Raw genomic sequence first — 27,368 nt, 5'->3', positions numbered from 1 at the left:
GATGGATAGCAGTGGTTTGTGCGGGTATTTGACCACTATGATCAGGGGGAGCTTCATTTCGTCAGTCGAAGTGGTGAACAGTAGATTTAGCGGCGTATTTTTCATATTTTTCAGTAGGAAGAACTGAACTAATTCAGCTATATAGACACTTAATCTGTCACAACTGTCATCAACGAGAAGATCCGATCTTTACGCTGTGGTGTGTCGAATTTTAGAAATATAGAGGAATAACTGTCGCTCATGATTCAATCACTTCTCTGAAATCAAACATTTTGCTGGGTATACGATCCCTGTGTTTTCTACTCACTTGTTATGTCGACTACAAAAAAAAATCTTGTACAAAAAATACAAGGGAACTAATGAGGATTTGTCTTGAGATCTGCGACTACCAGTCTTCCTTGCTTCTAAAAAAATCCACTCTTCCCACATGCATATAAACCAAAATTGTATTAATAACAACAACATCGGATTAAACCTGACTATTTTGTAAACACCAGAAAAAAGGGGAAAATTTATAACAGCGCCAATATATTGTTGACATATTTGTTGGCCACTTTTATTATTCGATTAATTACACGAAGGTAATAAATTTAGAAACATGAATTCAAACGCATATCAGATTATAGCGGGAACAAGTACAACTTTATCACCACTGCTGATAGCAGGAAACAGCAACGATGAGAATCAGAGTACAACAAAAAACAAGCCATGTAGTTTATAACAGCCAGCCGAAGGAGATAAATATAACCGCGTCGTTTTGCTAATCGCCGAGTCTGAAGTGCTGCAATTCAAAAAATGGGAATTATCGCAAAGCTCTCTGATATTTATCAATGAAAACTAAGGAAAATAACAAGGAAAACGTTATTCTAACACAATAAATTCCAGTTGTGTGGTAAATAACAAAATTGAAACGATGACTAAATTTTGATAGTTATCAGAATAAAAGTGTGATAGTAGGTTAAGCAGGGTGTATTAGGTAAATCCGACTCGTGGCATAATAACATAGTGTGTATATGCACGTACAACATTTTTAACTCAAATCTATTTTTTTTTCAAAGAGAGACACATGATTTCATATTCAAAACTTCCTGTGGTAGTAATGAATTTTGAACCAAGTACCTCCCTAATATTACAATGTTAAGATATCTAACCTAACCTATATAACCCTTCTATACGTAGAGTAGGAATTTGGTCAGAGCAAACATATTTTGAGAGCAATAAAGGGAATTGTTAACTATCTGTGATTTTTAACGTCCTTTATTTTTTGTTGTGTTGATACTGCTCCTCAGCAAAAAATTTCAGTATATTTCCAGATTTTTTTTGACTAACGGTTCCAGAGATATCGCTTCTTGAAAATGTCGAATTTTGTAAAAACTATGTGCAAAGATATACTCATTACCTCTTTAATATTGGTCCAGATGGAAATATTGTTTTTTGTATTTTTTGTTCTTTGCAGCTATCTAATAACAAATAGCAAAAAATTTCACAGTGGATTTGGATGCAATTTTCGCGATTTAACATTTAATATCAATTTTTATCAGTTATTGTACTCTTCGATTTTCTTGAAAATTTTTATATTAAACTATGGTTAATTACAAAAATTTTAAGTCCTATTTGCAGCGGGATTCGAATAATTACTTTTTTTCTATTTTTTTTTTATTTTGTTAGGAAATTTTTTGCTTTATACCATTGTGAAACATTTGTTATTTTACAAAAAAAAAATAAAATAAAAAATAAAAAGTTGAATTTATTAACATTTGTTTTGTTATTTTATTTAGGAATTTATCTTAAACATCTTAAAACTCCTTTATTTTTCGATTTAAAAATGGTTTACCAGTTATTGTACCAGCTGGACAATAATCTAACTTCATTTATAATCAAATAACTACAGCTTGGGAATTATATGAATGGGCGTCCGAGCCTAATAATTTATCAAATATTAAAGTGATATTTTCTCTAGAAGATTATTATTTAAATACGAAGGAGGATTTGAATTTGAGATATTAAAAGACTAAGCCTATCGCGGACACACAAAAATTTAATTCAGTAATACGCACTAATGCTGGAACAGTAATTGTTTAACCATTTTCAAAATCGACCAATTAAGAGTTTATAGAATCTTTAAGATAAATTCCTTGATAAAACAACAGCAAAAATGTTAAAATTGTTAATTTTTTTATTTTATTGTTAATATGACAAATATTTCACACTGCTAAAAACGAAGAAGAATTATTGACGAATTTAAAAAAAAAGTAAGAAAAAAGTAATAATTCGAATCCCATTACCAAATAGGACTTCCAATTTTCGTAGTTTAATACAAAAAAAAATCAAGAAAATCGAAAATAAAAATTGATTTTAAATATTAAATCGCCAAAACTGCATCTAAGCCCACTGTGCACAACGAAGTTGATTATTTCTTTGCACATAGTTTTTACAGAATTCGACTTTTTCAAATGCGCGATATCTCTGGAACCTTCAATCAAAAACAAAAAATCTGAAAATGTACTGTACACAACAGCAAAAAATAAAGCAAATCAAAAACCACTTTTTGAAAAATACGAGGGTCACCCGAAAACCTTCTGGCAACACGCAGTGTCGCCAGTTGTCATTTGAGAGTTTTTTTGGAAAGTTTGACAGTTTTTTGCCTAAGCGTACTCAGGACAGTTTGACATTCGACCATGTATTGGTTTGATTGTGACGCTTTTACAGCATATTCTGGCGACGAAAATCGTTAACCACGCCTTTTTTTCTTGGTGTGCTGCAATCAAATGAAGTCATTAGATCCCCAGTCATGGCTGTACGGCGCATGACCCATTAATTCTACGTTTTTTCCGGTCAAACAGACGCTGGTTTCAATCGCTGTGTGGGAGCTCGCATTGTCATGATGCAGAACAATTCGCCTTCTCTTGTTCGTTTATCGAATTTCTCAGGAGACTTCAGGCAAACAAATTGTAGTGTAGCACTCAGAATTAACCGTCCTACATTTCTCAACTGTCAACAAAAAAACAGGCGACAATTTGCGTCGAAGGTCTTCTTCCATGAACGAATTTCGTTGGATTTAGCTCGCTTTCGAAGGCCCAAACGGTCGATTCCTGTTTTGTTTCGGGCTCCTAAGCATAGATCCAAGATTCGTCGTCTGCGACAATCTTATAAATGTCGTTTGAAGTACCGCGATTGGTTTTGTTTACAAATCCATTTTTGCGGCCAGTTGTTCATGCAATATCAAATCTCAGTTGGTGGAATAAATTCCCAAGTATGCCTCTATCTCAGGGTATTTAACATGGCGATCTTGGATTATCCGCTAACGAACGGCTTATTTTTTCTGGCACAACGGCCGTTTTTGGACGTCCTTCGTTCGATTAACTTTATTGATGTCGTTGTATAGCAGATACAGCTCGTGGTTCATACGACGTCGATATTCACCGGCAACGCAAATCGGTCCGTAGATCTTTCGAAGACATTTTCTCTCAAACACGCCAAGCACTGCCTTATCTGCTTGCGCAAGTACCCAGGCTTTGGAACCATACATCAGCACTGGTAGTATCTGTGTTTTGTTAAGCGTTATTTTTGTTTGAGGAGTTGTGGCTTTGTTTTTGAATGCTTACTTAAGCCAAAGAAGCATCTGTTGGCCAATGCAATTCTTCTTTTTACTTCACAACTGATGTCTTTTTGTGTGTTTACGGCGGTGCCGAGGTATACGAAGTCTTTTACTACCTCAAAATTATAGGAACCAACTTCAACAGTTGGTCCGATCTCAATGGACGCATTGCGCGTCGACACCATCAGCTTGGTCTTCTCGCCGTTTACCGCCAGACCCACTCTAGCACATTCTCCTTCGACCTTCATAAAGGTATCGGTTACTTCTTTTACTGATCGTCCCATAATGTCTATATCATCAGCATAAGCAAGTAACATGTGGCTATTGGTGTAGATTGTGCCACTTCTTTTGACGTTTGCCTCTCGTATAACCTTTTCTAGCAGGATGTTGAAAAGATCACACGAAAGGCTGTCTCCTTGCCTGAAACCTCTTTTGGTACAAAACTCTTCGGTTAGGTTCTTTCTTATTTTAACTGAAGACCTTGTGTCAGTTAGAGTCATTTTACAAAGTCGAATGAGCTTTGCGGTGATACCAAATTCAGACATGGCTTGGAATGGAGTGTTTTAAGAAACCACGAGCGTAACATTCTCCCCCCTTTCCCCTCTGGAGGGGCTATACGTTAAGAATTGTTTTATGCTGTTAATGCAAAATGACATGAACAAAGGTCCCGATTATCTTATGATGCGAAAATAGGCTTGGGGAAACAAAACAATCTCCAAAACAACGTAAAATCCAACCAATTTAGCGGATTAAAAAATCAACATTTTTGTCTGAAAAAAAATTTTAATATAGATTTTACAGCGTTCTTCCTGGAATACACGTACCACCAACGTAAGACAAGTTTGGAAGAAGATTTCTTCATCTTGCCACTGATGACAATTATGTTAATGTACGTGGTCAGATAACAAACAGAGTTATACGTTAACATATCCATAGAAACGCTATTCTAGGGCAGCTTTAGTCAGCCATGACCTACCTTGGAAAATTATGCCCGTGGTGGGCACTGGGGGGCATCATGACTAAAACCTTAGGTCAAATTTAAGTATAGGATTAAATTGGCATTACAAAATACACTAAGAAAGTATGCAGCTAACTAGAATTCCACAACACGCTAAAACACTATATTTTAATGAAAATTAAACTATTACCTCCACCTTCAAAATCCACTGTATTTTGCTATACGTATTAGTTTCGCGATATTTTGAAAATATTTACTTGCACTTAAAATATAGGTTGTACTCACAACAAAAAATATTAGTCAAATGTTCCGACTTTTGAAGCTATTCTTAAGAAGATCGCGTTCGAATGAAACAGAAACTAATATATTTTTAAAAGGGCCCATGTCATAGCTGTCACATTTGCCAGATGTTGTCCCAAAATTTTGACATTATTTTTTTATTTTTGGCCAATGGGTGGATCCACTGTGCCACGCCTTAAAAACCTTTTAAAAATGTATACTATATAATTTTTTTCAATAAATGGGTCATCAAATGATCCTAACATAGCGTATGTGATTTTTTTCTAACGTAGTAGCAGGGTTCATTTGATCGATGCACTCTTGCCGTGATTATCCACGTCGAAAGTTATGAAAAATTATCGGACGAAAATGTTCACAAGTAAATTCCATTTTTTTGCAAAGTGATTTTTTCAAGTCACTGTAACAACCCAGCAAACCAATCGTACCGAAATCGGAACAAAATTCGGACTATACGTCCGATTTCTAATTCGAAATCTTAACGATATCTTAACGGAGGTTGTATGGAGTAGTTGACATAATTTCGGAACGAAATGTCGGATCGAATTCGGATCGATTTAGGTCAGACTTCGGAAAGAAATCGAAAGAAAATCCTTGGGAAATTCGGAGTGCGAATTTTTTCATCCGAATTTTCGTACAGATTTTTGAACGATTTCTGATCAATGTCGTATGAAAATCTGCGGTACCTTCCGAATCTTTGTAAAGATTTCTAAACGATTTTGGAATAATGTCGTATAAATATCGAAGGAAAAATTTTTTTCTGACGCCTCTTTTTATTGTTAAATTTTTCTTTGTTATGTTTTTTATTGGAAGATTGTAATTTCAAACGCATCTAATGATTTTCACTGTTGTTATTATTTTGTAGTTATAGTAGATCAATGTAAACTTTGTGAACGAATATGTTAAGTCCATCAGCACTAGGTTGAATTTTTATATGTTGAATTTATATTTAAAATATTTAAAAATTGTTTATGCGAATTTTAAGACCAAGCATTTTGTTTTTCGACAACAAACTAAATGTTGCTTGTTAGATATATACAAAAGGTGGTTGTTGTGCGAAGGGAAATTTGTTTCCGACATATCGATCCGAATTCGTACCGAAATCGGAGGAAAAACAGTAGCATATTCGAAGTGAAAAATAAATTTACTTCCGACATTCTCTCCGAAATCGGAACGAAATCTGAAGGAATTCCCCACGAAAGTCGTTTAGAAATCGGAACGAAATCTGAACGATTTTGATTCCGAAATTGTTCCGATGTGTCGGATATCATTTGGTTTGCTGGGAACCCAACACATGTCAAACTAATCTAAGTACGCTTGGGCTAAAAGCGTTCCAAAAAATGTCAAATGACACCTGGCGACACTATGAGTTGCCTAAGCTAGAAGGTTTTCGAGTGTCCCCCGTATACACTAGGTGCAACCATAGATTTTGTTTGGCATAAATTCAACAATGTCTTGTGTGTTAAATAATTTATGGTACAACTAAAAATTACGATTCAGATACAATCCTATATGAACTATAGAAATTGATTTTAAAAAAATATTTTACGAAATAGAAAAATGTTTTGACTTGAAGGTGAAATACATAATTTATTTTCTTTTCTGATAACAAGCTATTTGGGACAGTAGTATGAAATTTCCTCGTAAATAGTACTTCATGTACATTGTACTACTAAATGGAAAATTGTTTTTAATATGAAACATGTCTCATGATAAGCAAATAATTAAACACAATGTATTTTATATATGATTGCTACTAATCTATAAGATTTCAATTGATGTTATTTGTATTTAATAATTGTTTTCATAATCACATTGTAGGATCTTTAATGAGTTAAAATTAGATAAGAAAAGTTTTTATTCAATTGACATTTTTTCACAAGAAATTTCACTCTGGCCCAGTACTCCATATTGAATATTTAGATAAAAAAATCAGATATAGGGCCATACATATATAATAGTGTTCTTTTACTATCTGATGGATTTGAAAACGCAAAATAAACCAATTTAGAGGCATTAAAAATATAATTTTTACATTGAAAGAAGCTCCTCCATGAAATTCAATCATCACTTTTAATTTTAAGTTAACCGGAACGCTATAAATCTGTTCGATAAATCCAAACTATAACAAAATTATACTTATAATAATGGGGGATAATGTATGAAAGATAATATTTTATTAATATTTTCGTTTAGAGGTAACCTTAATGACCAATTTTTTTTTTGCGAGTGAAAAAAGAGAGCTAATGATTCGAATCCACACAACCACCAAATTATGTGACTAGTTGGTTTTGCAGCTCATCAGACATATCGGCTGTGGTAGTTAGGGTTATGACATTTTGAAATTTTTTCTCAAAAATGATTTACTGTAGTGAGAATTAATGAACTTTTACCTATCAATGCCTAAAATAACATGCATTCCATTTTATTGTAAAAAAGGTTCCGCACAAACCACTTTAAAAGAAAATTTTTTTGAAAAATTCTATGAAATGAAACTAACAATTTTATCAAAAAATTATTTCATGTTGCCCGAATGAATGCCCTTTTGCCTATTAATGACTAAAATAACTTTTATTTCATTTAAATATTAAACAAGGTCCCGTACAAACTTTTAATTTTTATGATATTTGAAATAATGTTATATATAATATAAAGTGATATATATGTTATAATATGATGATAAAATTAGTGAGAAACAAACGGTTATGTCATTTTGGTGATGTCGTGTGGCCCTATACCTTGTTTTCAGTTAAATATCTGCTTACAGTGACTTCTCAAAATTGTCAAAATTTCTGCACTATAAAAACTTTAAAAGCTTTTTGTGCGGAAGCTTTTTTACATCGAATCTCTTTATAATAATAAATAAAAACTCATCAAAATATCGCACAGGGATACGAGGTTGTAAAAAAGTCATAACCGTAGTCGAAGTGGCTTCTCTGTTGTCGACCTTTGGTTTCTCAAATGCAAATGTGTTTAATAATATTTAAGAATCCGATCAAGGATGCATTTTAGAAATAATTTAATATTCACCGTAAAAGCAGATTGATATATTCGTCCTCTTTATGGCCGATTGTGGATTGGGGTAGCTCGTATTTTGAATTTTTTTCCTTCCCATAGAAGACCACAGTGGTTCCGCCCGTGGACAAAAATCAAAAAATTGATGGCGACAAATTTTATTCCGATTGAAATTGAAAATGCCTCCTAGAAGCTCCTTCGTACTTTTTGTGTTGGAGTACACAGAAAGGCCGGAAACTTGGTGGTATACTGTTTTTCCGGCTTAGACATTCAAAACTAACTCCTTTTCACCAAGTTTCTGATGTACATCAAGTTTTGAAGGTACATCAAGGCGAAGCTTGAACTAGATTTTGGTTACGTAAATAAGCCGATAAGTGTGTGATGTGTTACAAGGCCATGAAAGGCTTTATCCTTACGATTGTTTTGGAATGTAAGTGCATATTTTTTATCTTCTGAAAGTCATTTAGGTCTCGGTGACTAATTTCAAGAAAATTAAGGGCGGTTTAGCCGCCATTTTTCCAGAAGATACCTCTACCTTCCCTCCCAGTCCTTGGTTTGGCTGGCTTAAGTGTTTCACGAAATCGATTATTTCTGTGTTTTCGTGACTTTTCCACATTATTTCAACTATATTCGACTAAATATTAAAAAATAAGCAAAAATTCCCTTTACTTCTGCCGTTTTTATAATGAAATATAAACAGTTTTCTCTTTTCTAGGATAGCGTTTTTCCTTATCCCTAAATTTTGATAATTTGCTATGAAATATGATATTTCTGCACACAGAAACAAAGATTCTCTTCGCAATTATTGAAATTTATACTGATATTGCAGAAAAAGTTCGATATTGACCGGTATTTTGCCAAAATATTTAACAAAAGTTACAAAAACCGAATATTTTTGACGCATAGAAAACAGGGTTAACAACTTCTTCTTTGTTATTCTCGCTTATAGGGTTGCCACGGATCCATGTTACCTACATTTTTTAATTGCCACAGGACCAACATTTTTTTAAGTATTTGGTTTTTTTGAATATTCGGTATGGGCTTCTAAAATACTGAGGTGTTATTATTGGTGAATTTTAAAACGTAATATTTTTGACACTCACTGTAAATATTCTCTATACATATCAAATTTTTAACATCCAGCTTTATTTTTGAAAATTAACAGCGGTTGTACGCCAAGTTAAGTCGAAGAAGTTGTGATTTGTATGCGAGGCTTTAAAAACGAAAAATACACCAGCAAAGCATTCGTAGGATATGAGTAAAATTATAAAAAAATGGAGAGATAAATGTTTTTCAAAAATTTTTTCAATTTTTAAAATGAAACTTATAGGTGATGGCATTGACAATGTTTTTACGAAAAAAACAAATTCATAATTCGTTTTCTAACATCATTAAAAATAAATTCTTTATAAATGTTTTTTTCTGCTACTTTTTAATATAATTATTATTAATTTATGTTTACTAATTTTTTGTTTTACTAATTTTATGAGCATTTGTGAGTCTCGAAATTTTTTTAGAATGCAGGGGAAAGTCTCGATTTTACGATTAAAAAAAGTCCAGCTGCCCCCATCTGCCACCCGCTATGCTACTTCTCTAATACCACGCCTGTAAAATCGTCAAAATTCCAAAAATCGGGAGGTACGTTTATATGGGAGCTATACCTAAACTTAGACCTATACTGTACATTTTTTGCAAGGAGGTATTTTGCACACTCAGAACTCAAAATGCAAATCTACAGACACAATCGGTTGGAAAATGTGGGTAAAATCGTCAAAATTTCGAAAATCGGGAGGTACGTTTATTTGGGGGCTATACCTAAACGTAGACCGATATTTACCATTTGTTGCATGGAGGTATTTCGTTCATTCAGAATGCCAAATTAAGGCCGAATCAGTTAGAAAACTTCGCTAAAATTGTCAAAATACCGAAAATCTGAGGGTACATTTATATGGCGGCTATACCTAAACGTGGACCTATATTGAATATTTTTGCAAGTTTATTCACTCAGAACTAAAAATGCAAAATAACATCCAAATCGGTTGGTTAATTTGGCCAAAATCGTCAAAATACCACAAGTCGGACGGTACCTTTCTATGGGAGCTATATCCAAATATGGACCCACAACCACTAAAAAAAGGTTTTCTATAATTTTTGCTTGTTATGAACCTACGTTTAAAATTTGGAGGCGGTAGCTCGATTAAAACTATTTTTGGCATTCTTTTCCATACAAGTGGGACGGACCACTGTGCGCTGAGAAGAAATATGGTCGAAACAAAAAATAATGTCGAAGCAAAATAAAGTATTGTAAATATGTAAAAATAATTATTGTTGGCTTAACCTATACAATGCTATATGACACAATGTATATGTTTGTAGAAACAACATATATTTTCGCTTTTGCCACATGCATTTTTAACGTATACATAGAGTCATTTGGCTTATGTAACATAAAACTAACTTACAACATCGCACTAGAGGTGTCTATTAAATTAATACAAACATTTATACCTTCCCCTCAAGTACTATTCTCATTGTTGCCTTTCATTGCTTAGATATGAGTGTTTAATCTAAATAAGTATTCAATATGGAGTACACTGAGTGGGTCAGTGTGAAATTTCATGAAAAAAAACATAGCCAATTTAATAAAAACTGTTCATATCTAGTCATAGACCATTCTACAGATCCTACAATATGATTCCGAAGACAATTATTAGATACAAATAATGTCAATAGAAATGTTATAGATTAGAAGCAATCAATATAATACACTGTGATTAATAATTTGTTTATCATGTGATCGTGAAAAAAAAACTATTATATTTTCTCTGGTCTCAAAAACTCAAATTATTTTCCAAGAAAAATTAGAATTTAATTAGTTAGTCTTTGACAATTTTCGAGCCTTAGAAGCATTTCTGCCATTGCATTAATTTGTAATGATGCCTCTATAGCTTTGTTCCTTTACTTTTTAATGGTAAAAGTGGTAAAAGAGAAAACTGTCGAAATTGCTCTTTCATGAACAGTTTTACAAGAAAAGTAAAGGAACGAAAAAATGGTAAATCTGGCAACAATGTCAAAAAAACATAAAAATTCAGTTTTCTTCTTTTACTTTACGGTTTTTAATTTTGTCAGCGTTCGTCTTTTTTCTTCTGATTTTGACCATTTTTTCTTCATTGTCAAATAATCGACAAACAAATATCGAAAACTCAGTTCTGCCATTTTTTACCTGAAGAATTTTGAAGAATCAGCTTATATTTTTATCTACGGGCCAATCTCAAGAAATAAACAAACAATTTATAATAGCGAAAAAATATAACAACATTATGTCAACAATCTATGTCCCAAATAATGATGTGTGATGTTCAACAGTCATTATTTTCATTGAGATAAGCAACAAGAATGACAACTTATGATGGTTTAAGCTTAATGGTAACATCTTTGTTTTAGTCTTTTTATACGATAGATACGCTCAAAAAAAATGAAACAATGCTGAATTATTCTACTAACTCTGACGCGTGACATTAACGTATATTGTGACTTTAAATCTCAATACTATTCCTTCTTTCGGTGCACATCGATATGAATTTTCCAATAGTGATAGCATTTATAATTATTTCATTTGTAATTCAACAATGTAGTTTATTGACAATTCATTCACGATAAGACAATATAAATTTTGATAAATTAAAACTTAAAACTCTTAGAACTTTCGAATTCTTATACATTGTAAATGATTTTTATTCATTTTTATTTATTGCTGTCTTATTAGGACGAATGCTATTATTTATGAAAGTTTTTTTTTTTTAATTTATTGAATTATTGAAAAAGTGAATTCTAGCGAAGTCTCACACATCCAACCAATATGCTACGATTTTGATTTATATTTTGATAATATTTCACAAGATAGTTAAAGTTATTTACTTTTTCTAAGAATTAAAAAAAAACAAGTGAGCAAAATCTATAGTCGGGACGGGGCCGACTATGTGATACCCTACACCTCTACCCCTGTGCATAAGCTTTTCACTTGTAAACATTTATTTTAGGGAGATACTAAAGTTTTCAACTATCTGGCTCTTATACCAAATGACTTAACCCATTAATCCATGAAGTTCTTTCACGACTTTTATTCATACTTTTTGATTGTTTTAGAATAAGAATAAGAAAAATAAACAATTTCAACAACAACTTTTATCATTTATATATTATCTTAGGTTTACAGACCGTCCGTTATGTCGGGAAACATTTATGAAAATTGGGAAAGATTTGGATATAGCTCCAATAGAATATTTGGCCCTACACGGAGGAAAAAAAGGCCTCTCTAACATATGTCCCAAACATATTTTGCAGCAAGCATATATTTGCTTGCAATCAGTCCCAAACAAATATATGTTTGGGTACAAACAAATTATATGTTTGGATGCAAACAAATATTTGTTTGGGTGTAAACAAATACAAACCCAAAACCACAAAAAACAAGTAAAAAGTCGTTAACTTCGGCCGGGCCGAACTTTTTATACCCTCCACCATAAAATAGTCTTAATTAAAATGGAATAATTAGGGTCCTTTCACAATTTTAGGTGGAACAACTTTTCGACAATGGATAGACTCCTACTGCCTTCCACTATTGCTTAAATTACACTGTGAACACAAATGTTGGGGCAGAGATAATTCCTCTTGGAGATGAAAGCCCTTGGTGTGTGTATATTAAAAACCCCGAAGGACAGATGCGCCGTGAGTCGAACTTCCGAGTTATCGCGTGATTAAGTTTTTGCAAGAGACCCTGTAAGCCATCATGAATTAGCATTATATCTTTGTTTGTTGTTTTTGTAGAGCACTTAAGTAACAGTGAACAAAGATATAACGCTAATTCCTGATGGCCTACAGGGTCTCTAACAAAAATTTCATTACGCCATAACGCGGAAGTTCGACTCACGGCGGATCTGTCCTTCGGGGTTCATAACATATTCACCAAGGCCTTTCTTCCCCAAGATGAATTTTCCGTGCCCCAGACTTTAAACTCCATTTTGTTGCACAGTGTTATCTAATCTAATCTAAAATGCGTTCAGCTAGGTGAAAGGTACCACCTACCAAAGAGTCAACCTATCTTTAAATTTTTTGGCGGAAAAGTTTTATAGCTGCAGGGAACTTCACGAGTCAAATTGAGGGTAGTTTCATCAAAACAATGTAGACCATCAAAAATGGACCCATGTTGACGAATTTTAGTGAAGAAATTTCGTGACCACTTAAAATTCCCGAAAATCGGGAGGTACAGTTATATGGAGGGATATACCAAAACATGGACCTATATTGACGATTATTTTCGAATAGACAAAATTGTAGCTAAAATTCTCAAAATACCGAAAATTGGGAGATACCGTTATATGGGGGCGGTACCAAAACATGGACCTATGTTGACGATGTTTCGTTGGAGATGTTTTATGACCACTGAGAACTTCAAATGTCAAATTACAGCTATTTCGGTTAAAAACCGTAGCTAAAATTCTCAAAATACCGAAAATCGGGAGGTACCGTTATATGGAAGCTATACCAAAACATGGACCTATGTTGACGATGTTTAGTGGAGATGTTTCATGACCACTGAGAACCTCAAATGGCAAATTACAGCTAGGTCGGTTAAAAATTGTAGCTAAAATTCTAAAAATACCAAAAATCGGGAGGTACCGATATATGGGGGCTATACCAAAACATGGACCTATGTTGACGATGTTTGGTGGAGATTTTTCATGACCACTGAGAACCTCAAATGTCAAATTACAGCTGGTTCGGTTAAAAATTGTAACTAAAATGCTCAAAATACCGAAAATCGGGAGGTACCGCTATATGGGGGCTATACCAAAGCATGGACCTATGTTGACGATGTTTCATGACCACTGAGAACCTCAAATGTCAAATTACCGCTAGTTCGGTTAAAAATTGTAACTAAAATGCTCAAAATACCGACAATCAGGAGGTACGGTTATAAGGGGGCCATACAAAAACATGGACCTATGTTGACGATGTTCGGTAGAGATGTTTCATGACCACTGAGAACCTCAAATGTCAACATGCAGATAGTTCGGTTACAAATTGTGGCTATAATTCTCAAAATACCGAAAATCGGGAGGTACCGTTATATGGGGGCTATACCAAAACATGGACCTATGTTGACGGTGTTTGGTGGAGATATTTCATGACCACTGAGAGCCTCAAATGGCAAATTACAGCTAGCTCGGTTAAAAATTGTAGATAAAATTCTCAAAATACCGAAAATCGGGAGGTACCGATATATGGGGGCTATACCAAAAACATGGACCTATGTTGACGATGTTTAGTGGAGATATTTCATGACCACTGAGAACCTCAAATGTCAAATTGCAGATAGTTCGGTTAAAAATTGTGGCTAAAATTCTCAAAATACCGAAAATCGGGAGGTACCGTTATATGGGGACTATACCAAAACATGGACCTATGCCCATATCCTTTGGGATATAAGTTTGTTGATCACTAGGAACCCTAAGTGCCAAATTATAGCTAGTTCGGTCTGCAAATGTGGCGAATAACGTCAAAATACCTCAAATCCGGAGGTACCGTTATATGGGGGCTATACCAAAGAGTGGACCGATACAGCCCATCTTCGAACTTGACCTGCCTATGGAAAAAAGACCCTCCGGTGCAAAATTTCAGCACTCTATCTCAATTATTGCGGACGCTGGAGTGATTACAACAGACGGACAGACGGACATGGATAGATCGTCTTAGAATTTTATCCTGCTCAAGAATATATATACTTTATAGGGTCGCAAATGATTAGTTCGATGTGTTACAAACGGAATGACAAACTTAATATACCCTCCATACTATGGTGGAGGGTATAAAAAAAAACAAACACATGCACCAGTGGGCGCTTACTGAGCGAGCTTAAATTTCAATGTAAAATACATTGAAATGTATGCTCACTTCCTCTCAGTAAGCGCTCACTAACTATCTCTAACATATACACACATTTATAAATGGTGGTGGTTTATTGAAAGGCATAGAAATACCAAACAAAAGCAACAACACAGACATAGGTACATAAAAATTCCAATGAAATACATAACAGAATTAATAAAAAACTGATTAAAATAATTAAACATTTGTGTGGGTGGTACCCTATGAACTGGACAGATATTTAATATTTAGAGATCCAAAATTTGGACCAAATCGGTTGCTACGTCTATGAGAAATCGCGCGTACCATTTTAGCGAATATTTTCGAACTTTTTTGGGGGAGGTAGCGGAAGGTGTGGACCTATAAGCAGCACCTTCGAATTTCATCTAATATTCGAAGAAATATTACAATATCCAAAGTGTGGACGAACGCAGTATTCGGTTCGAGCTCTCCAGCCACTACTTATGGTGCCATAGGGTTTTTTTTACAACTTTCGGGCAGTTTTATCAAGAAACATGGACTTGCCCTGAAAAAACTTTTACTGTCGTAAGCGGATGCGAATGCAAGTTGCTTCAATAAAAATCAAAGTGATTCGAGAGCAGGTCTTAAAGTGAATTTATCCAAAATTTTGTATGGGAGGTACCCGAAGGAGTGGACAAATATAATCAATATTCGAACCTGATCTATATCTGGTAGATATATTAGGATGTGTAAAGTATGGATCAAATCGGTCACTCCCATCAAGAGTTATCGTGCGCACAATGTTTCCGAACATTTTTGAACTTTTGTGGGGGAGGTACCTGAAGGAGTGGACTGATATGGCTTATCTTCGAACTTAAACTAAGCTTGCACAAAATATTAAGAAGGCCACATATTTGACCGAATCGGCAGATTCGTTCGAGTGTTATCTAGCGCTCCAACCGCTACACATGGTGTCATTGGGGTTTTTTTTGTACCTTTCAGCAATGAACGGAAAGAAACAAAACGATTCCCGTACCAATCACACAACGCCACAAACTTTTCAGCTTCTCTGAATCGTTTCATTCTCACAACCAAAACAAAAACACAAACTTTTCAACGTAAAAAGATGGAAACCGTACGATTGGTGAAATGTAACTTCGGCTATGCTTTGCCAAGTTGTTTCATTCACCACCGAAACGACAAGTATTTTTGGGAAACGTTTGCCGTGCGTTATGGTCAATGACACACTCAGACACACACACACACATGTGATTGCTTAACAACCCTATAAGTTAGCATCAGCATACCACAGTGAATTTTATCAACCACCAAACGTTTTTGATTTATTCACATGTGTTAAGTACTATTTAGTTTTCTATCTGTTGTTGTGGAGTTGAGTACTTTTCGCTTTTCGTTTTGTTCGTACTCACGAATGTAAACAAAACGAAACTAAACAGCGAGCTCGGCCAACGAGGGTTATGTTTCGTTTTGTATTGTTCCTATGGAAAATACGAAACGAAACGATTGGAAATTTTATTTAAAGTATTTTTACGTACTCTGCCTTTCAGGCTACTTTCTCAGGAAGTATGGACATGCTCCTGATGAAGCTTATAGCGTCGTATGGGGGGCAGTGGATACAAGCCACTACAACAAAAGTCAACGCGATACGAGAGCAGTTTCTAAACTGAACTTTTCCCCAAGGAGTGGACCGATTGAGTCCATATTGGAACCTCATCTAAGTTTGGTAGAAATTTCACGATGTGCAATGTATGGACCAAATCGGTTAATTCCTTCAAGAGTTATCGTGCGCACAAATTTTCCGAACATTTCCGAACTTTTGTGGACCGATATAACCCATCTTCGGACTTAAACTAAGTTTGCAGGAAATATTACGAAAGCCACACGGACGGACATGGCTAAATCAACTCCAAATTGTCTGAAACACATTTCGTCCAAACATACTTGGACTCAATCGGTCCACTCCTTCGGGTACCTCCCACACAAAATTTCGGAAAAGTTCAGCTTAGGACCAGCTCACGAATCACTTTGATTTTTGTTGTATCTACTTCTATTCACAGCCCCCCATACAACGGTACAAGTTTCATCAGGGGCAAGTCCATACTTCCTGACAAAATAGCCTGAAAATTACAAACAACCCCTATGACACCGTGTGTAGCCGTTGGAGCGTATAAATCAGGTTCGAATATTGACTATATTTGTCCACCCCTTCGGGTATCTCCCACACAAAATTTCGGATAAGTTCACTTTAAGACCTGCTCTCGAATTCCTTTGACTTTTGTTGAAACAAATTGCATTCACTGACCCCCCTTACGATGGTACAAGTTTTTTCAGGGTTATAAAAATATCTATGGCACCATGTGTAGTGGCTGGAGGGCACTATAGCACTCGAACTGGTCAACGGATTTGGTCCGAAATTTGACCTTCGTCATATTTTGTCCAAACCTAGTTTCAGTTCAAAGATCGACAATTCCGGTCCACAACTTCCAGTACTTCCCCCCAAAATGTAAAAAAATGTTACTAAAATGGTATGCACGATACACTTTCTTGAACAGGGTATTCAATTTGGTCCAAACTTGGAATCTTCTAATATTTTGTCCAAATTTAGTTTAACTTCTAAAATGGCCCAAATTGGTCCTCTCCTTAAGGTACCGCTCCAGCAAAACTTCAACATTTTTGTTTAAGTGCAGTTTAGGGTCTGTTCGAAGATCCTTTAGAAATGTATTCCGATGCTATTGGCTGTGTTCCTGTTTACAGCGATATTATGTTTTCCGTGGACAAGTCCATGCTTCCAGGCATACTGGTCCAAATGTTATACGATGACCCACTGAAATTACTAGTGGGCGTGATATCTATCGAAAAGATATGACTCTCAAAATAAGATCCACTTCCATAATGGACTATGTCGGTCCATTCCTTCAAGTACAACTTTAATAGTTATCCACATTTTGTCTGTAAGATCATATGTTGGAAAAGGGCCACAAAATTCTGAAAATATCCTGAATACATTTAATCTGCCCGTATATGAAAGATTCAATTCACATAGGCTGAGGGTATATCTCTGTCGACAAAGCCGACTGATACTTTTTTGCTTGTTATTTATATAGATTTGTCTTCTTTTAGTAACTCAATATTTATAATAATTTATTTTATCTAAATTCCAGGAACAAAGCCTGAAAGTGGCATTGCTGAGGAAACTCCCGTCGAAGCAACCAAAACTGATGCCCTGGAATTGACACCCTCATCATTGGTAGGTGCTAAAAAAGTTGATGAACCCGAAAGCAATGACAAAATTGAAGCTACAACTGTTGCTGAAGCTGAGGGTCAAGTAAAGGTAAGCTGGTCAAGAACTCCCTCCAAATAGGAAACATAAAGTAATTTTAAATTTTTCTTTCTCCACCAGAAATTGCCCTATCCCAAATCGGTATTTTTCATTATCAGTAATGAATTCTGTGAACGTTTCAACTACTATGGCATGAGAAGTAAGTGTTTTGGGAACCCCACATGACGGAAAGTTATACTGATTTGAATTTTCTCTTTTAGCAATTTTGGTTTTGTATTTAAGTCGTCAATTGAATTACAGCGATGACACCGCCACCGTTATTTTCCACATCTTTACCATGTTCGTCTATTTCTTGTGTATTTTGGGTGCCATTATTTCGGACAGTTGGCTGGGCAAATTCAAAACAATTCTCTACTTATCCTTGGTCTATGTGTGCGGTTCTGTTTTGGTCACTTTGGGAGCTATGCCACCATTGAATTTGCCAGCAACGACATTTACAATGATAGGTCTGGCGTTGATAGCACTGGGTTCGGGTGGTATAAAACCGTGTGTCTCAGCCTTTGGTGGTGATCAATTCAAAATGCCGGAACAAATCAAACAGATGACCACTTTCTTCTCGCTGTTCTATTTCTCAATCAATGCTGGGTCATTGATTTCGACAACTGTAACACCAATTTTGAGAGAAGATGTCCACTGTTTCGGCGAAAAGGAATGTTACTCCTTGGCCTTTGGTGTACCGGCTATTTTGATGGCAGTTTCAATTGGTAAGGATGATTTGAGGATTACAAAAATCCTTTTAAGAAGAAATTTAAAATTATATTTTATTCCCAGTGATCTTTGTTTTGGGCCGTCCATTATACAAGAGCAAACCCCCAGCAGGCAATATGGTTGTGTTGGTCAGCAAGACCATTGGTGTAAGTTTTGAAAATCCAAAAAAAGTGTGACCGTTATAATGAAAGTTTGTCTCTCTTAGAATGCCATTTCCACCAAATGGAAGGAGAAGAAAACCAATCCCCGTGAACACTGGTTAGACTATGCCGACAAGAAATACGACCGCCAATTGATTGAAGATGTTAAAGTGTTGATGCGTGTCTTGGTATTGTATCTACCCTTGCCAATTTTCTGGGCCCTTTTCGATCAACAAGGTTCTCGCTGGACATTCCAAGCTACTCGTATGGATGGTGATATGGGTTCATGGGACATTAAACCCGATCAATTGCAAGTCTTGAATCCTTTGTTGATTTTGGTCTTTATTCCATTGTATGATGTTGCCTTCTATCCGGCTTTGAGTTTGATCGGTATTCGTCGTCCATTGCAAAAGTTGACTATGGGTGGTATCTTGGCTGGTGTTGCTTTCATTATTTCCGGTGTTGTGGAACTTAATTTGGAGGTAAGTTGATGTGAGAGGGAACATTTTTAAGAACAAGGACTCAAGCTCCTAGGATATTTTATTCTGGTTTTTCATATTCAAACCATTTGAAAGTCTCTGTAGAAGGCTTTCAGAAAGGTCTTCTATCTGTATATAAATTTTAGTGGTGTTTTTGCCGCCTATAGAAGACCTTTGGAAGGTGATCTTACAATAACACCAGGCTTTAAATATGATCTGTAGGGCGTCTGCTAACTAAAAGATACCTTTAGGGAGTCTTCTATCAATAAAATACCTTTTGCGGGGCTTCCCTAGATGGTTTTATTTCTATAGAAGATACTAAGGAGGTATTCTATATACAGAAGACCTCTGGAGATTTTTACCTATAGAAGACTTTTAGGACTTTTAGAAGGTATTCCATCTGTAGCAGGCCTTATCTACCGAAGACCTTTAGGAGGTATTCTATCTATGGAAGAAATTTAGAAGACCTTTAGTCGATCTTCTATCTATAGAAAACTATTAGGAGGTCTACTATCTATGGAATACCTTTAGGAGATCTACTTTATAACCTTTAGAAGGTCTTCTATCTACAGCAACCACTATAGAATACCTTTAGTTCCTCTATCTGCAGAAAACCTTCCTGTATACAGAGAGGGCCTTTGGGAGTTCGTCTATATAGAGTATAGAAGACCTTTAGGAGGTCTTCTATGTATAGAAGACTTTTGCGAGGTCTTCTATCTATGGAAGACATTTAGGAGGTCTTCTATCTACAGAATATCTTTAGGAGGTCTTCATTCTATAGAAGGAGGTATTCTAACTACAGAAAACCTTTAGGAGGTCTTCTACCTATTGAAGATTTTAGGAGGTATTCTAACTACAGAAAACCTATAGGAGGTCTTCTACCTATTGAAGATTTTAGGAGGTCAAAAGGTCTTCTATATATAGAAGACCTGTCGGTCTATTGAAGACCAGTCGATGGCCTTCTATCTACAGAAGACCTGTCGAAGGTCGTCTATATATAGAAGAGCTGTCGGAAGTTTTTTATCTATAAAAAAAAACCTGTAGGAGGTCTTCTATCTATAGAAGACCTGTCGGAGGCGTTCTATCTGTAGAAGATCTGTCGGAGGTCTTCTATGTATAGCAAACCTGTTGGAGGTCTTCTAGTTGCAGAACTCCTGTCGGAGGTCTTCTATTTATAGAAGACCTGCCGGAGGTCTTCTATCTATAGATGACCTGTTGGAGGTCTTCCATCTATAGATGACCTGCCGGAGGTCTTCTACCTATAGAAGTCCTGTCGGAGGTGTTCTATATATAGGTATTCTATATAGGATGTATTTTATCCATAGAAGACCTGTCAGAGGTCTACTATCTATAGAAGATCGGTCGGAGGTGTTCTATCTGTAGAAGACTTGTCGGAGGTCTTCTATCTGTAGAAGACTTCTTGGAGGTGTTCTATCTGTAGAAGATCTGTCGGATGTCTTCTATCTATAGCAGACCTGTCGGAGGTCTTCTATATATAGGTCTTCTATATAGGATGCATTTTATCCATAGAAGACCTGTCAGAGGTCTACTATATATAGAAGACCTGTCGGAGGTCTTCTATCTATAGAACCCCTGTCGGAGGTGGTCTATCTTTAGAAGACCTGTCGGAGGTCTTCTATCTTTAGAAGACCTGTCGGAGGTCTTCTATCTTTAGAAGACCTGTCGGAGGTCTTCTATCTTTAGAAGACCTGTCGGAGGTCTTCTATCTACAGAAGACCTGTCGGAGGTCTTCTATCTATAGAAGACCTGTCGGCGATGTTCTATCTGTAGAAGATCTGTCGGAGGTCTTCTATATATATGTCGCCTATGTAGGATGTATTTTATCTATGAAAGACCTGTCAAAGGTCTTCTATCTATAGAAGATCAGTCGGAGGTCTTCTATATATAGAAGACCTGTCGGAGGTCTTCTATCTATAGAAGACCTGTCGGAGGTGTTCTATCTGTCGGAGGTCTTCTACCTATAGCAGACCTGTCGGAGGTCTTCTAGTTGCAAAACACCTGCCGGAGGTCTTCTATCTGTAGATGACCTGCCGGAGGTCTTCTATCTATAGATGACCTACCGGAGGTCTTCTATCTATAGAAGACCTTTTGGAGGTCTTCTACCTATAGAAGACCTGTCGGAGATGTTCTATCTGTAGAAGATCTGTCGGAGGTCTTCTATATATATGTCGTCTATGTAGGATGTATTTTATCTATAGAAGACCTGTCGGAGGTCTTCTATATATAGAAGAACTGTCGGAGGTCTTCTATCTATAGAAGACCTGTCGGAGGTGTTTTATCTGTAGAAGACCTGTCGGAGGTGTTCTATCTGTAGAAGATCTGTCGGAGGTCTTCTACTTATAGCAGACCTGTCGGAGGTCTTCTAGTTGCAGCCCACATGCCGGAGGTCTTCTATCTGTAGATGACCTGCCGGAGGTCTTCTATCTATAGCAGACCTGTCGGAGGTCTTCTATATATAGGTCGTCTATATAGGATGTATTTTATCTATAGAAGACCTGTCAAAGGTCTTCTATCTATAGAAGACCTGTTGGAGGTCTTCTAACTATAGAACCCCTGTCGGAGGTGGTCTATCTTTAGAAGACCTGTCGGAGGTCTTCTATCTATAGAAGACCTGTCGGAGGTGTTTTATCTGTAGAAGACCTGTCGGAGGTGTTCTATCTGTAGAAGATCTGTCGGAGGTCTTCTACTTATAGCAGACCTGTCGGAGGTCTTCTAGTTGCAGCCCACATGCCGGAGGTCTTCTATCTGTAGATGACCTGCCGGAGGTCTTCTATCTATAGCAGACCTGTCGGAGGTCTTCTATATATAGGTCGTCTATATAGGATGTATTTTATCTATAGAAGACCTGTCAAAGGTCTTCTATCTATAGAAGACCTGTCAAAGGTCTTCTATCTATAGAAGACCTGTTGGAGGTCTTCTAACTATAGAACCCCTGTCGGAGGTGGTCTATCTTTAGAAGACCTGTCGGAGGTCTTCTATCTATAGAAGACCTGTCGGAGGTGTTTTATCTGTAGAAGACCTGTCGGAGGTGTTCTATCTGTAGAAGATCTGTCGGAGGTCTTCTACTTATAGCAGACCTGTCGGAGGTCTTCTAGTTGCAGCCCACATGCCGGAGGTCTTCTATCTGTAGATGACCTGCCGGAGGTCTTCTATCTATAGCAGACCTGTCGGAGGTCTTCTATATATAGGTCGTCTATATAGGATGTATTTTATCTATAGAAGACCTGTCAAAGGTCTTCTATCTATAGAAGACCTGTTGGAGGTCTTCTAACTATAGAACCCCTGTCGGAGGTGGTCTATCTTTAGAAGACCTGTCGGAGGTCTTCTATCTATAGAAGATCTGTCGGAGGTGTTTTATCTGTAGAAGACCTGTCGGAGGTGTTCTATCTGTAGAAGATCTGTCGGAGGTCTTCTACTTATAGCAGACCTGTCGGAGGTCTTCTAGTTGCAGCCCACCTGCCGGAGGTCTTCTAGTTGCAGCCCACCTGCCGGAGGTCTTCTAGTTGCAGCCCACCTGCCGGAGGTCTTCTATCTGTAGATGACCTGCCGGAGGTCTTCTATCTATAGCAGACCTGTCGGAGGTCTTCTATATATAGGTCGTCTATATAGGATGTATTTTATCTATAGAAGACCTGTCAAAGGTCTTCTATCTATAGAAGACCTGCCGGAGGTCTTCTATCTATAGAAGACCTGTCGGAGGTGTTTAATCTGTGGAACACCTGCCGGAGGTATTCTATCTATAGATGACCTGTCGGAGGTCTTTTATCCATCGAAGACTTTTTGGAGGTCTTCTGCCTATGGATGCCTTCTATCTGCAGAAGACCTTGTGGAGGCCTTCTATATATTAAAGACCTTTAGGTCTTCTATATATAAAAGGTCTTTAGGAGATTTCTATCTGTCAAATACCTTTAGTAGGTCTGCTATCTATAAAAGACCATTAGGAGGTTTTCAGTCTATGGAAGAGCATATGGAGGTCCTCTTTCTATAGAAGACCTATAGGAGTTCCTCTATCTGCAGAAGACATTTAGGAGGTCTTCTATCCATAAAATACCCTTAGGGGGTCTTTCATTCTGTAGAAGAACTTTAAGAAATCTTTATCTATAGAAGACCTTTAAGAGGTCTATCTGTTGCAAACTTTTAGGATTTTTTCTATCTATAGAAGACCTTTAGGAGGTCTTCTGTCTTTTGGGGGTATTCTATCTAGAGAAGACATTTAGGTTGTAAAACGTCTTGTATCGTCAACCCGATATTCCACTCACGGGACGGTCTCAACATGTTTTTTTTCATTCCTCCTCATTGTTGTTGTACATATAAAATATCCTAAACTTATCACAAGCCAATCTTATACACAGCACATCCTTCAAAATACATCACCTCATTCCACCATAATCTATCTCCCAATATCTTACTCTCTCTCTCTTTTCCCGCTTCTTTTTAACTAACTTTACCCCCTCTATCTCTCTGTTTAGAAAACCTATCCCACCCTTCCCACTCTACATAATACCCAATTGCGTATATTTAATGGTGAAAATTGTGCCTACACCCTTGCATCCAATATTCCCGGCCATCCAACGATCAACATTCCTGCTCATGGCTATTATGTAAATAAAGATATACCAGTTTCGGGATACTATTTTGAATTGTCATACACATTTACACCACAAGGCGCCAATTGTTATAATTTCCCAGCGGGCAGCTATAGACTAGAGGATGAACAAGCCCACACCCTGTTCATGAATACCAGAAATACCAGTTATCCCTTGATTTGGTACGAGGATTATGTCAACAAACCATCTAGAGGTAGTCCTTTGGCCAGAACACTGACTAATGTACAAATGGGACGCAATATTGAATGGCGTAACGCTAAGAAGGATTCGTTGGAACATGAAGAACCTGCCTATAAAAATAATTTAACGGAATTTTCCACAGGAGATTATAAAATTTTGGTTGATGGCGTAGAGGTATACCAAACCACATTGCATACCGGTGGTGTTTATACCATTTTGATTGATGAATTGCAAACTGGAGGTTATTATGCTCAGCAAGTTATTATTACCGATCCCAATTCGATGAGCATTTTATGGTTGATTCCTCAATATGTTGTCATGACTCTGGGTGAAGTTATGTTCTCGGTTACCGGTTTGGAATTCTCCTACTCGCAGGCTCCTGTGGCCATGAAATCTGTATTGCAGGCCTGTTGGCTGTTGACGGTGGCATTTGGTAATGTTGTTGTCGTTATTATTGCGGAATTGGCATTGTTCGAATCACAGGCCTATGAATTTTTCTTGTTCGCCGGTCTTATGTTTGTCGATATGTTGCTGTTCATGTACATGGCCTATCGTTATAAACCCAATAACCCGAATGCCGTAGCTGAAGCTGAACCCCTTACTGGAGAGGATAAGGCCACATTGGCCTTGGAGGGTTCAGAAAATAAAGCATTTGAAGCCAAAGAATAAAAAGCCGCAGCGTTAGCAGCGGCAATAGCAGCAGCAAGCAGTACATGTAAGGAGTTTTAATGTTAATTATTCTAGAATACAATAATTGTTTTTTGTACTTTTTAATAAATCAATAAATAAAAAAATATTTATTAAAAAAAAAAACAAATGGCGTTTCGTGTAATTTTGTTGAGAGTATTGCATTAGGTTCGAAGTGTACACAGCAAAAGGCAAGCACAAAGTCTAATGTATTGTAGGTCTGCAGAACTGTAGGCTTTAATTTTTGGTACAGCTCCCTATGGTGTTTTGAAGGTATCAGTCGAACTTACCCTCTGAATTGGTTGTAATTTGGGATTTGGAGATATTAGAAAACATTTTCACAAAAAAATGTCCATACAGGTCCACGTTTTAGTATAGCCTCCATATAACGGTGCCGTCCAATTTCAGGTATTTTGAAGACTTAGATATGTTTTGTGACCAAATTAAACATAATTTGATAAAAAAATCGTTTCCACCTACAAGTGTGGATATAGAATATAGAACATATATAAAGGTACCGCCCGATTGAAATTTTAGTTCAGGAAACTTCATGGTGGAATCGACTTTCATAAAACAGGACAAGTGATCTCTGCGATAATTCACACTAGGAACTACCCTTTAAAATCAAAGGACGTTAAAACCTACAAAAACTAGTAAAAACGAATCGGTCGGCCGACAGCTAAATAATTTCAGCCTACAATACTACTTACTTAGTTGGCCCATTACAGAAGATTTGTTCCATAAACCGAACTAAGAAAAGATCTCCATTCCTCTCTGTTTTTCGCTTGACTTTTTGGAATACCGCGCCTTTTAATTTCTTCATCCACTTGTATGCTCCATCGAAGCTTAGGCCTGCCGATTCTGCGTGCACCGCCATGTGGCATGTATTCATACGCCTTTTTAGCGGGTACATCATCGCTCATTCTGCTCATTCTCATGATATGGCCTAGCCAACACAATCGTTGCATCTCGATACGTTTAACTATAATCATGTCTTTGTATAGCTCATATAGCTCGTGGTTCATACGACGTCGATATTCACCGTCAACGCAGAATTTTCCTCTCAAACACACCAAGCACTACCTTATCTGCTTGCGCAAGTACCCATGCTTCGAAGCCATACATTAGCACGGGTAGTATCAGCGTTTTGTATAGTGTTTTTTTTTTTGTTTGACGAGATGTGGCTTTGTTTTTAAATTGCTTACTTAGACCATAGTAGCATCTGTTGGCGCATACAATTCTTCTTCTTATTTCACAACTGATGTTGTTTGTTGTGTTTATGGCAGTGCCGAGGTAGACGACGAAGTCTTTAACTACCTCAAAATTGTAGGTATCAATTTCCACAGTTGGTCCGAGCTCTATGGACGCTTTGCGCGTCGACACCATCAATTTGGTCTTTTCGCCGTTTACCGCCAGACCCACTTTCGCAGATTCTGCTTCTACCTTCCTAAAGGTATCAGTTATTTTCTTTGCTGACCGTCCCATGATGTCTATGTCATCAGCATAGGCAAGTAACATGTGGCTATTGGTGTAAATTGTGCCATTTCTTTTGACATTTGCATCTCGTATTACCTTTTCCAGCAAAATGTTGAATAGGTCACATGAAAGGCTGTCTCCTTGTCTGAAACCTCTTTTGGTACAAAATTTTTCGGAGAGGTTCTTTCCAATTTTAACTGAGGACCTAGTAGCAGTTAAAGTCATCTTACAAAGCCGGATGAGCTTTGCGGGGATACCAAATTCAGACATTGCATGGAATACCTTTGATCGGAGGGGACTGTCGAATGCTGCTTTATAATCGACAAAAAGGTGAAATGTGTCGATCTGCATCTCTTGGGTCTTCTCTAGGATTTACCGCAGGGTAAATATCTTGTCAATGATGGTCTTGCCAGGTCTAAAGCCACATTGGTATGGTCCAATTATTTCGTTGACCATTGGCTTTAGCCGTTCGCACAATATCCCTGACACTATCTTATAGGCAATAGGGAGAAGACTTATGCCCCTATATGGTTTGTTCCTTTACTTTCAAACATGGTAACAGTGGCAGAAAATGGTAAAAGTGGTAAACTGCTATCATATAAATTGTATGCTATTAAAAGTAAGGGAACACTTTACAGGTTAAAAATGGTAAGAAATGGTAACCTCAGGCAAGTAAAGGAACAGAGCAATAGTTGGAGCATACAGTCTTATCTCCTTTCTTGTGGACGGCACATAGGATGCTCAGGTTCCAATCGTCGGGTACGCGTTCTTCCTGCCAGATGGTGCTAACTAGTTGATGCATACACCTTATCAGCGCGTCGCCTCCGGTGTTAAACAGCCCGGCTGGTAAGCCATCGGCTCCTGCTGCTTTATTATTCTTCAGCCGGTTGATTGCTGTTTTTACCTCATCTTGGCCGGGCGGTATACATTCTATACCATCTTCTGGGATTGGA

The 27,368-nt window shown here is 36.8% G+C and overlaps 1 protein-coding gene across 2 annotated transcripts in view; it reads left to right on the top strand.

Moving 5' to 3' along the window:
* The window catches only part of LOC141397908 (peptide transporter family 1), a 45,248-nt gene that overhangs the window by 7,305 nt on the left and 10,575 nt on the right, over positions 1–27,368 (top strand). Inside the window, exons 2-7 of one of the 2 annotated variants that reach the window (XM_073974827.1) lie at positions 17,939–18,108; positions 18,178–18,256; positions 18,318–18,821; positions 18,889–18,971; positions 19,031–19,447; positions 23,935–25,069. In XM_073974827.1, the coding sequence (XP_073830928.1) occupies positions 17,939–18,108; positions 18,178–18,256; positions 18,318–18,821; positions 18,889–18,971; positions 19,031–19,447; positions 23,935–24,921 (2,240 nt within the window). In that variant the 3' untranslated portion in view covers positions 24,922–25,069. Of the gene's footprint in view, positions 1–17,938; positions 18,109–18,177; positions 18,257–18,317; positions 18,822–18,888; positions 18,972–19,030; positions 19,448–23,934; positions 25,070–27,368 lie in introns of those variants that run through there. The other variant, XM_073974826.1, reaches the window with a different exon arrangement.

Source organism: Musca autumnalis, unplaced genomic scaffold (assembly GCF_047663935.1).
Source record: "Musca autumnalis isolate F117 unplaced genomic scaffold, ASM4766393v1 scaffold_3, whole genome shotgun sequence".
Classification (NCBI taxonomy): Eukaryota; Metazoa; Arthropoda; class Insecta; order Diptera; family Muscidae; genus Musca; species Musca autumnalis.
This window is presented reverse-complemented; position numbering and strand designations above follow the sequence as displayed.